This window comes from Hipposideros armiger, unplaced genomic scaffold, assembly GCF_001890085.2.
Source record: "Hipposideros armiger isolate ML-2016 unplaced genomic scaffold, ASM189008v1 scaffold_100, whole genome shotgun sequence".
Taxonomy (NCBI): domain Eukaryota; kingdom Metazoa; phylum Chordata; class Mammalia; order Chiroptera; family Hipposideridae; genus Hipposideros; species Hipposideros armiger.
Window position 1 is genome coordinate 2393336 of NW_017731450.1, and position 11799 is coordinate 2405134.

At 56.9% G+C, this 11799-nt stretch overlaps 1 protein-coding gene across 6 annotated transcripts in view; it reads left to right on the forward strand.

The window, feature by feature from the left end:
* Positions 1-11799, forward strand: part of EIPR1 (EARP complex and GARP complex interacting protein 1) — a 95954-nt gene that overhangs the window by 51588 nt on the left and 32567 nt on the right. Inside the window, exon 1 of one of the 6 annotated variants that reach the window (XM_019646318.1) lies at positions 8351-8681. The exons of 2 other annotated variants lie outside the window; for them this stretch is intronic. In XM_019646318.1, coding sequence (XP_019501863.1) covers positions 8606-8681 — 76 coding nt within the window. In that variant the 5' untranslated portion in view covers positions 8351-8605. 3 more of the 6 variants (XM_019646319.1, XM_019646321.1, XM_019646317.1) reach the window with 3 other exon arrangements.

An 11799-nucleotide genomic window follows, 5' to 3' on the forward strand; every position in this document is an offset into this window, starting at 1 on the left:
GACTTTGGATGTGCTCGGGTGTCAGAGTAGCTTCTGAAGCCTCTTCTGGCGATGTCCACTTCTGCTCTGGTTCCTGCTGGACACTCACTGTGTTCTGTGTTCTAATGAGAACGTCCAGAAAGCCAACACTTGGATGTGAGCCGAGTGTCACTGTTCCCTTTCTGTAGAGCCACAGTGGTGGCTGTGTGCAGCGAGTCAGTGACACATCAGCAGAGTCCTGTCCAGGCCGGCCTCAGCGGACGGGCATGCAGCCACGCCTCCAGGGCTTGGCCCCGGGAAACACCGGCTCTGACTAGCTGGGTTCTAGAGATGGACAGACCTCTCTGGTGGCCAGAAGCTGGCCCTGTTGGAGGGAGAGAGTCCGGCCCCCCTTAAAGAGATGGCCACACGAGAAGCCTGTGGTGGACCAGCCCAGGCCAAGTGGGCAGTCGGGGCTGTCCACCTCCTGGCCTGCTCCCTGCCGGGGTGCCAGTGCCGAGCAGGTGGGGGAAAGAGCCCAGGATGGAGGAGGCATGGTGCCCTGGGCGTCCCGCGGAGCCGGCCACTGGCTCGTGCAGACAGGCAGTCGCTTGGAGGACTTTGCAGCAGCAAGCCCAGTGCTTGGGGGCAGCGTGGGGCCCTGGTTCTGAGGACCAGGGTTCTCAGGACATCTGTCCTGAGACACGGGGTTCTGAGGACGTCTGTCTGCAGTCACCCTGGGAGACAGACTGGTGGGGTGTGCGCTGTGGTAGGCTACGTGAACTCCGGTCACAAGTGCAAACGTTCCTGGAATCCGAGGAAACATTAGGGAGGGCCCTTCTAGGAGACCCGGGAGGGCAGCACCGTGGGCCGGCGTCTGGGACAAGGGCGTCATGTAGGCCTCACTCTGTGCCTCCCCCGGTGTGCCTGCCCCACCGTGAGCATCAGTGATGTCTCCTGTCTGCACCAGGACGAGGGGGAGGACGTGCTGGACCAGAGCCCACACTTCAAATGTGCTGTCCCTGTAACTGACTTTCATCCCCACCACAGCCCGGGAGCTTCACAGTGAGGGGCGGCGTCACAGACGCAGGGACTTGCTTGTCCACGGTTGTCCAAGCCGAAGGCTGACCTGACCGTGACTGCACACTTGGCTGTCTCTCCTTGCCCATTCCACGCACTTTGGTCACTTAATTAAAAAAGGAAAGGACCACAGAAACGGCCGGGTGGGGGGTGTCCCGCTTGCAAGGCAGAAAAGTAGGTTAGAGTTTGTAAAGCACTCAGGTGCGTCGCCAGTGCCTGCTGCCCGCCCCAGTGCCCCTCACTGCTCAGCGGCGGTGCCGTCCCGCTCTGACACGGGCCCTGGGGTCCAGGCGCCTCCCCTGAGCTGAGCCTGCCCTTGCTGTTTCTCTTCCCACATGAATCGTTCCCATGAAGTGTCATCTGCAAAGTCCAATTTTCGTGTCAATTCATTGAGGAAAGAGCGGATGGCCCCGTTGAAGCCGTGTGAGCGTGGAATCCTGTAGCCTTGTGGGCGCCCCACGCGCGCCATGTCCCAGCAGCCTGCCCGGGTCCTGTCTCGCACCCCTGCACACGTGGTGCCCGCTGACTTTCCCGCTGCACCCCGTCTCGGCCTCGGCTGCATTCTTTATTCCAAATGGTTCATTCTCACCAGTGAGTCCTGATCTCCACATTGCCAACTGAGATTTTTATTTCAAGCATCATAATTTTTACTTCTAGGCATCTTGTTTGGTTCTTTCAAGATATTCCCAGTAAATTTTGGTAGTCTGTTTGTTGCTTGCCCCCCCTGTATTTGATTCTAGCTTTTATTTCTTTAAACATTTTAAAGCTTCCAGTATCTGAAGTTGTTGGAATCTAACTCTATGACTTGTTCCTCTGGGCAGCCCTCACTCAGTCACTTGTGCCCGTGAATTTGTCGTTTCATCATAAGCACCTTCTGGGCTGTTCTCACCGTGGGAACCCAAGGGGCGGGCCTGTGGTGCATTGATTGGTCCACAGACAGTGTCTGGAAATGCCCGGGGCTGCCAACCCCGGGGTGTCTGTAAGTTAAGTTCTTGGCCTAGGGTTTCCTGGGCCAGGATACCAGTGATCTGAATTCGAGCCCAGACCTTCGTAAGGACAATGCAAGTTACAGATCCCCAGGTGGACTGTTTTCTGCCGGAGACATAGCTGACATAAACGCGTTTCCCCCCCGTGTCCGTGCCGCCCGAGAGGATTTCCCAGCTCTTCTTTTTTTTCTAGGTGAGCCCTCCTGCCACCTGTTGGCAGCTCAGCGGCAGCTCAGCGGCAGCTCAGCTCGGGCCGGGACCCGAACCGCTGTTGCTCAGAGCTCACACTCTTGAGCGGGCTCCTCCCAGCTCATTCTTTGAGTGAGAATGTGGCGCGGCGGCAGCCTGGACTTCTGCAGCGGCCTCAGCCCCCATCTACGTTTTGTGGGCCTGGGGCTCACTTGCCTGTTCTGGGTGAGGTCTTTCGGTTCCTAGCAGAGACAGATACGAAAGGGCAGCGTAGCTTGCCATTCTGGTTTTGACTGGGGCTTTATTTTTTGCTCCTCGTTATATCCTTTGCTTTCCTGAAAGCACAGCTATGCATTTTAGAAAATATGTACGTAGTTTATAGAAGGTAGGATATTTTTCAGAATGTATAATTAGCTGTATTGCTAGAATCACAAGTCCCAGCATCTATTGAAGTGATAAACGAAAGGAAATGTTAATAAACGTACTAGAAGAAAACAGTCACCTTAAACCGTTATTCCCATCCTGGGCTTTATACGTGAGCACACGTATTGAGCTGCCCGGTGCCACTTTACCCGGCTGTCTCTTGAGCATCTCAAAGCAGCACAACCTCCAAATGAGTCACCCCCTGAGTGACACCGCCTTCCTTTGAGACAGTTGAGTTTATCAGGAGAGGTGTTGAATGCGGAGAACTGGGGGCTGCTGACGGGACCCCGGTCTTCACAGGAAGCCATCGCACCCCCATGTGGAGTGCCAAGGTGATGCTGTTGGCCTGGGGGCCGGAAGGGGGGCCTGTCCTGCACAGGCTCCCACACTGGGCGCAGGGAGTGGCTGGCAGCCCTCCTGCAGGTCTCCTGGGAGCCCCTCTTCATTAGGACGCTGGGGTGAGCGTTCGCATGGGGCAGCACTCACCCTGCGTCATTCTGAGCTGCCACCTGCAGGCCTCCCTGCTTTGCCTCTGTTCTTTCCTGATCAAGTGGCCAGGAAGAAAGCCACAGCCAGACTCCGATACAATCGCATCTGACCGTGTCCCCACCTGGGCAGCGTGGACCCCCGGGCATCTGCTCAAGGCTTTGCCTCCTCTCAGACACTCCTGTGTAGGGCACTTCCTGTTGGTGCTGTGTCGGGCACAGCCGTCCGCAAGACAAGGACAGGCGTTCTCCGATGGGGTCAGCGGGGTGTCTGCAGAGCAGAAGCTGTGCTTTCAGGACGTGCGTGGACTGATTTTGTTGGGAGTCAACAGCTCCCACTCGGTGTTGGGCGCGTCTGCCTCTCCCTATGGCCTGGGGGGGATCAGACAGCACCCGTTCCCTGCTGCGCGGGGCTCAGGTCCGGAAGCTGTTCACGACAGCAGAGTGGTTAGCGCTGAGCAGCAGCGCCTGGCAGCAGCGCCTAGGCCTGGCCTGACCCGCGCAGCCACCTCATCTGCCTGGGACACTGAGCACCCGCGGGACACTGGTGCCCGGACCAGCCACAGAGCCTTTCTTGGTCTGAGCTCCACTCAGCCTGCAGCCCGACGGTCAGGTCGCCGGGGTACAGCCCATGCTCAGCATGTCATACAAGTGTGCCGCCACCGGAACTTGGACATCCTAGTGGCAAGCACACCCCGTCGTGCTCCAGATGGCTGGACGCTCGGGAACGTCACTGAGGCAGTGGCCCTGGGACTCCCCAGGCTTAACCCACACCCTTCTCCTGGGCGTCTGAGGAGCCTGATGCTGCTCACCCCACAGACCCGGCGGCACGCTTCCCCCTGGCGCTGCCTGATCCGGTCTCTGGATGAGGTCACTCCCTAGCAGGGCGAGCTGGGGAGTGGAGCACACGGAGTTCCTAGCCGTGGCCCCCGACACAGGGCGTGTGCCGGTGCTGTAGGACTCCGCGCTGACCCCTGAGGGCGGAACGTGGAGGGGTGCAGACCCGTTAGCAGTGTGGGTCAGCCTGCTGCACAGCGGGCAGGTTGGCAGCTTTGGCCAGGCGGGAGCTGGTCTGCGGCCGTGGGGCAGGCACAAGGCTGCCCTCCCAGGGCAGGCGGTCCCGGGGACACAGCAGGGCGTGGCGTGCCCTGTGAATGCAGAGGGGGCATGAGAACACTTGGGGGCTGTGGGCAGGCTGCAGTCGGGCCGTGCAGGGGCCTATGGAAGGAGCCAGCATGCTGGCCTGGGCTCGAGGCCCCCCGGAACTGGTGTGGGAGGAAGCCTGGGGCGCCAGGCTCTGCCTTGAGAGGGTCACGGGAAGTAATTGCCAGGCCGAGGCAGCGAGGTCACGGGGGACAGGAGTGGTGCTCGAGGAATTCCGTGGGTGAGCACCGAGCAGGGCGTGAGGGGTACGCGTGGGGCTGGGGCCGGAAGGGCAGCAGACACATTCTGTGACGGGCCAGCTTGTCGCTGTTGAGGCTTGGGGGCCACACCGTCCCTTTCCCATACTCGTCCTCATTTGCGCTCGCACTGCTTTACAATGCAGAACCAGCCTTAGCGCGTGGCCGTACAGAAACAGGCAGCGGGCCAGACTTGGCCAGCGGGCATGGCGTGCCCACCCTGGACAAGGTCCCACTTGACAGCCGAGGGCACTGATGTAGGCTTGCCAGGGCTGTGAGCTTTTGTCCTTGCTGGTGACAGTGCCTGGTAGCTGGTGACCCTTCCAAATTGGCATTGTGAGGAAAAACGCTAGATCGATAAATTTGGGTCTCTGAAGCCGGGGCTGTGCCATTTTGCCTCTGTGACAACGGTGCATGCGAAATAGCAGCTGCGGTTGGCATGACCTGCCTGATGAAGTTTGTGACGAGCCACTGTCCTTCTCCAAGAACCTTCTGCTGCTACAGAGGCCCCGCCGGGAGCTTAGTGGGGATAATCAGCGTATTTCAGGACTTGGATGGTGACCCGAACTCTCCATTCCCCCCAGGGTGGCCGTGCTGCCTTTGGTCACTGTTTTGATAGTGAAGGGGACTTCCAGGGACTTCCGTCCGGCCCTTCCCATCACGGTCGGCTCTGCTGTGCCTGGAGTGGGTGCTGCGCAGGGGCCCTGCCCAGTGCCAAGTGTGTCCCTTCCCTTCACGCAGTTCAGACCTGGGGAGAGAGCTGCAGGTTGGACCTGCCGGCCCCACTGCCCGCTGGGAGGTGGACGTGGGCCACCACTCCGCCCGTCCGACCGTTCCTTCGGGGACACACGGAGCCCCCAGGGAAGCATCAGTCTCCAGCTCTGGACCCGTCGCTTGCCCTTGGCACAGCCGTCCTAGAACTGCCTGGGCTCTACTGGGAAGAACTCACAGTGTATCCTTGTGGCACTGTGACTGGGCTCTTCCCCGAGGGGCCTGGCTGTCCCAAAGCCAGGGGCTCTGGGCCTGTCAACGGCCTTAGGTCAGGAGCTTAGTGACACAGGGCTGACTTTCCACTGCGGTGGCTCAAGGCAGCTTCCCGCGCGGACCCCAGTGGTGCCGGTGCAGATCAGGGGTCTCCTCTGTCACACCGCCGAGAACACCCGGGCAGAACGCTGGGGCCGGCCGGGGCTCCTGAGTCCGCCTTGTGTGTGGGGACCACGGGCAGCCCCCCCCCCCGGCCCCTCCCGGCCGTGCCGTTGCCGTGGCATCTGCCTGCCAGGACCCTCAGAGCGAGCTCCCGGGGCGCAGGGCCCCCCGCGCTTGGGACCTGCTCGGGGAGCAGCCTGTCGCCTGTGTTCCCTCCACGCACCAGGCCGAGTGGCTTCCAGGACGCTGGCCCGAAGCGCGCGAGGCCGCCGCAGGCACAGCCCGGCCTGCGGGGGTGCACACCGCGTTCCGCCGCGTCGGGAGGGCCCCGCGGAGCTGGCCGCCGCCCGCCCAGCCTGCGCCGGGCTCAGATACTGCGCTCGCCTCTAAACATAGCCCTGGAGCTGCAGCTCTGCTCGCAGCCCTCCCTCCAGCTGGGGACGCATTCTGTCCCCGGCCGGGCTCTGCGCGCGCAGCCGCCGAGCGGCCACTCAGGCTCCCGAGGTCGTGATCGCCCACCGCCTCGCGCTGCGCGGTGACTCCCTCCCCGCCGGCTCCGCAGCCCCTCCCGTCTCCCCCTTGCCGGCCCCATTATCCCTTCATCTCGTTAAGTGCCTGTCGCGCTCGCTCGTGTCACGTGTGGAAAACAGTGCATCCAATCGGCCTTAAAGACGCACGTCGTATCTCCTCCGTGGAGGCGATGGGCTGTTCCCCGAGTCGGGAGAGCGCGTTTCCTCCCCGACTGGGGTGCTAACGAGCCCTGAGCGTGGGGAGGCGCGTCCCCGCGCCGGGCCTCAGTTTCCTCGTTTGCAGAGCGCAGGGGCGTGGCGGCGGTCCCCTGCGCGCCGTGTGCGCCTGCGCGCGCTTACGTGGTGCAGCCTGCCCTCGGGGGCTCCCCGGCCCTCACAGCAGGGTTTCAGCGGCGGCAGTGACCGTCCAGGCCCCAAGCCCGAGAGAAACGTGTGGCTGGTCATTACAGCGTTTGCCTTCTAGCGACCAGGTTTTCCTTCTTAAAAGCACCTTCGCGTCTTTGACAGCTGCTGGGTCTGTGCTGACTGCTCTGCGGAGACGCACGCACAGCACATCCGGGACTCGCAGAGCTGCAGCCCGATTGGCATGTCTCGGTGGGTGTGCCTGCGGCCCCGCTCGCCCGTGAGCGCTGTTTACCTTCAGTTTCATCTGCTTCTGGGGTTGGAGCTCCCGATAACGCGCAGTCCTCGGCGGGCGAGTCCTTTGCTCAGCGTGTTTCACAGGGGACTCCTCCGTGCGCGTGACTGTCACTTTCTGGGCTTCCTCGCGGGGATTGCTCGTCGTCACCTTTTCAGTAAGGGACTTTGGACTCACCTTCTATGCATTGAATTTTCAGATTAAGTTCTGGAAAGGAAATTTTAAAATCTTTTCAGAAAATCCAAATTAATTTTCTTTTATTAGTTTCAGGTGTGCAAAACAACAGTGATTAGACATTTACATACCTCACAAAGTGATAACCCCAAGAAGTCTATTGCCCATCTGACACAGCTCATAGTTATTAGAATATTGTTGCCTGTATTCCCTATCAAATCAATTTTCCATAGGCTAGAAATTTCATTAAACGTTTTCCCTTTTATTTGCTAATTTTTGGAAGAAATGTATTGCTTCAGTGCATTTTGCCAGGGAACCCAGTATGGTTTTCTGTCCGTGTTACATTAGCTCGCCCGTTGCTAACAGCTGACATTTCGGTCACTATAGTTGCTGTTTCCGGGGATCCGACCTGCCCGTGGGAACCCCCTGTGGCCTCTGCGTCCTGTGGCGTGTCCCGTCCGCGTCGTGTTCGAGAGCTCCCGTGTCTGCTGGCCCTGGGGAATCTTCATACACTGGTTATCTGGGCCACCAAGAATGTCACCACACCCACAGGAGCCATGCATTTGTTTCCCGAGGGACCAACGTGTGTCAGGGACCACACACAGGAGTGCCTCCCGGGTTCTGGAACGTGGAGATGAGGCGCGCCTTCTCCAGCGGCCCACCTGTGCTTTCCTGGGCACTGTCACCTCTCGCCTGCGCTAAGTGCGCTCTGGTGATAAGTGCTCACCGCTCCGGCCCTGCGCCTCTGCAGCCAGCCGCTTCCCCGACTCAGCCTGCCTTGCGCGGGACGCCAGGTCGTCCGTCCTGGAGCGCAGTGCTCAGCCTTCCTTTGTGCCAGGCACCATGTCGCCGTTCAGAACCACCAGCTGCTGCCTCGTTACCCAGAGCAGACCCACACTAGGCTGGTCCTCGGCTGGCCTCACACCTCCTTTCCTGTGGTTGAATCCACTTTGTCACCCCCAGATTGAGCTGCTGGCCACTCTCTGCCCTCCCAGGCCGTTGGCCCTGAACGCTCCTTCTCAGGCCTGCCATCGGTGTCCACGTGCCCAGCTGTCCCCTGGGGCTGAGGCTGCGCTTTCTGACACCCTGTCCTCCTGCTCCTCTCCCTCAGGACCGGCACCTCTTTCCCGTAGCACTCACCCTACCAGGACCTCGCTCCGGGCACTTGCCAGCCTCGGCCTTCTGGTTTGTAACCATTTGATCTGTGCACTTCCTTGTGTCTGTATCTGACACAGCTTTGTGGGTTTATGACCAAACGGAGGCCACACACGGATGGTTATGGTTAGTGGCTAGTCAGCTTATCGCTGCACAGCCAGCACCCAGAGGCACACAGAAGTGATTCTCTCTCTCCTAGCTCTCTGCACGTTGGCTGGAGATTGGCTGATCTGTGCTGGGCGTGTCTGGGCTGAGGTCCAAGCTGCCAGCCGTCCACCCCCGTGCAGCCCCGGCTCTCCATGCCCCGTCGCCCAGCAGCGCACATGCACACGCGGTCCAGCCGGCTGTGCAAGTGCGTTCCAAGTCTGCCTGTTTCACATCTGCTAACATCCGTTGGCAAGGCAAGCACCGCGGCCCAAGCCGGAGCCAAGCGCAGGAGAGAATGCCTCCGCCTGCAGCGCGAAGGGCGCAGACACAGGCAGCGCCAGGAAGTGAGGACGACAGTGCCGTTTCCCAAGGTGCCCTTGGCTTGAAGTTTTGAGACAGGTTATTTAATGAGAAGAGAAGGGCTTATTTTCTGGAAAATAAAAAAGAGAACATGTAAGCAAAATGCGTGTCGCTGTGGCAGGTGCAGCACAGGTCAAGGCCCCCCATTCCCGCCCCCATCATCGGCGGACTAGCTTCTCCCTGCCCGTGTGCCAGCTGCCCCCTCCTGGTCGCGGCGCTGAGGCTGGTGGGTTGCAGTGGGCTCCGGGCAGGTGGTGCCAGCGAGAGATGGGAGAGGAGGAGGCAGGGTGGGCAGGCAGGGCTCAGACCCAGGTAGGGAGGCCCGAGTGTCAGCCGCCCCGCCGGGTGCTGCCCCTCCCGGGGCCCTGTGTCTGCCGTTAGCTGGGTGAGGGGTCACCGCCTCTGAGGGCTGAGCCCCTCAGCCTCCTGCTCACCCAGCCTTGTTTTCTTTGGACTCTGCGCGTAGCAGGCAGGCAGGCGCTAGGCAGCCGGTGCTGGGGGAGGGCCATCTGTTCTCTCCCAGGAACCTGTCCCCCGCTCTCCGTCTCACGACTCCCGGCCAGCTGGCCTTCCTTGGCCGACACCCTGGCTTGGCTGGTCATTATGATAATTGCTACCCCTGACTTCTGGCACTGACAGGCCACCACCAGGTCGCTCGTGCTTGGGCCAGGCTGGACTGCTGCAGTCAGAGAGCCGTCACAAAGCTCTTTACCAACAGCCACGCTTTGTGCAGCTTCCTGCGAGGGGTTCCTGGGTCTCCTGGTGAGTGAGTGCTCACTGCCAGGGCGTTTTCGAAGCGTGCGTCCTGCGTCACTCTCTCTGGCAACCCGTGAGCGGCCTGGCTGCTGTCTCTGTTCAGCACTCGGCTTTGCCGAATGTTTACAATTAATTTCAGCCTTTCTAGCAGGCGTGCGGTGTGCCTCGTTTCGGTGTTGCTTGCATTTTTCTAGCGCTGTGATGCTGAGCCTGTTTGCTGGCCGCTCGCTGGCCGCTCGTGTTTTCGTCTGTGGAGCATCTGATTCAATCTTCTGCCATTTAAAAAAATTGGGTAATTTGTCTTGTTAGTAAGTTGTAAGAGCTCTTTATGTGTTCTGGATACATGCCCTTTGTCAGACACATGGATTATGTATATTTTCTCCCAGTTTTGCTTTGTTTTCTAACCATGTCTTTCCAAGAGCAGAAGTTTTTAATTTTGATGAAGTCCAATGTCTTTTGGTCAATCGGCGTTGTTAATTTTAGTGGACTGTCTGTTGTCGGGCTCTCCCTTTATGATTAGTGTTTTTCCTTCCTGTTTAAGAAACCTTCGCCGATCCCAAGGTTGTGAGGGTATTCTGCTATGTATTCTGGGAAAGACTTGTATTATTTTATCTTTCATGTGCTGATCTTCAGTCTATCTGGAATTGGTTTTTGAGTATATTGTGAGGTTGGATGCAAGTTCATTTTTTCATATGGACGTACAGTTCTCCCAGAATCTTTTACTGAAAGGACCATCTTTGTCCGTTCAATGCAATGGCATTTTTGCTGTAAATCAGGTGACCACCTTGGTAAGGTCTGCCTGGGCCCCGTTTTCTTCCTCTGGGCTATTTATCGGCACTAGTACTGCAGCGATGTCAGGTTTGCAAACTGTCCAGGTGTGTTGCTCTTCATGACCTACCGTCTTGGCTGTCCGGGCGGTTCTCACTGCCACGTCCGTTTTAGAATGTCAGAAGCAGGTTGTTGGTTTCTACCCAGAAAGCCCGCTGGAGCTCTGAGTAGCGCTCACGGGCCGTGCGGGCGAAGCGTCCAATCCATGACCGTGGGCTCCCCGCCCTCCACTCCTGGGCCTTTCCCCCCTTCCCCTCGGCAGGGTTCTTCGTTTTGTCACGCACAGGTCTCACCTCTGTAGTTTCAGAAATTATTGGATATTTAATTTTTTAATGTGGTGGTTACATTTTTTTCAAATTTTAATTTTCTAATTTTTTTGTTAATCTATAGATGTCCAATTGATTTTTGTATATCACCTTTGTGTTCAGCAACTTTGTTTAACTTCCTTTTTGATTTCTAGTAGTATAGCGTAGATTCTGTCACATTTTCTGCACACATAATCATTAGCAAGTAATGGTATTTTTATTTCTTCATTTCCTATTCTCATAGCTTTTTTTTCCCTAGCTATACTAGAGTAGTTAGGACCTCTAGTATAACGTTGACTGGTAGTGGTAATACAGAACATTCTTGCTTTGTCCCTCTTCTCAAGGGGAAAGAAAGCGTTTAATATTTCACCCCCAACTATTGCGTTGGTCTGGTGTACAGGCAGTTATAGGAAAAGAGCTGTTTTCCTGACACCTGAGCAGAATTCTCCAAAGAAAGAATTTGTTCAGTGGGGACTCTGCCCCTGGTCACTTCTTCCGTATAATAGCTGTTTCTACTACCCCGTCCATACCTTCTGTCATTTTGTGCATTTCATTAATTTTGCAGTGCAGCCACAATTTAGTTCCCACCTTATTAGGTCCATCATTTTTCAGATTAGACTTCTTTTTGTCATTTAGGGAGATTAGTACAATCTATGCCTTTCTTGAGTGAATGTTTCAGGCATTCATTTCTTCTTTCCAACTTACAGTTGCCAACTCTCTCTTCAGTTATTCTCGTATTTTCAGGAGAGCCATTGCCAATCTCATAGGCTCTACAAAAAGACTGTAATTGAAAACTTCAGCAAAAAGATTAATTTCTCATGTAGACCGAAACCATTGTGCACCACCTGTCCATAGCTAAAATGAAGTGTTAGCATTAAGTGTGTATATATAATATATTCTATCTCGTGTAGGATTCTTTTTGAGCCACAGTTCCATGTTCTTTCAGGCCCCATGAGGTATATGAAATGAGTGCTGAGATTGGGATCAGAAAGCCTTGGTTGAAATCCTGGCTCTTCTACTTATTACTTGATCATGGATGATAATAGTGATGATAGTAACACCTGGAAGCCAGGCATTCTGCTCATTGTGTTCACGGCTGTATTTCTTGGTTGATTAGTTGGTATTCAGACCGAAGGGCCATTGTAGCTAAAAGAAGTGGGACATTTTGAATGTCTTGTAAGGTCCTTTGTTTTTTTCTTAAAGATTTTATTGGGGAATTGGGGGAAGGGGAACAGACAAG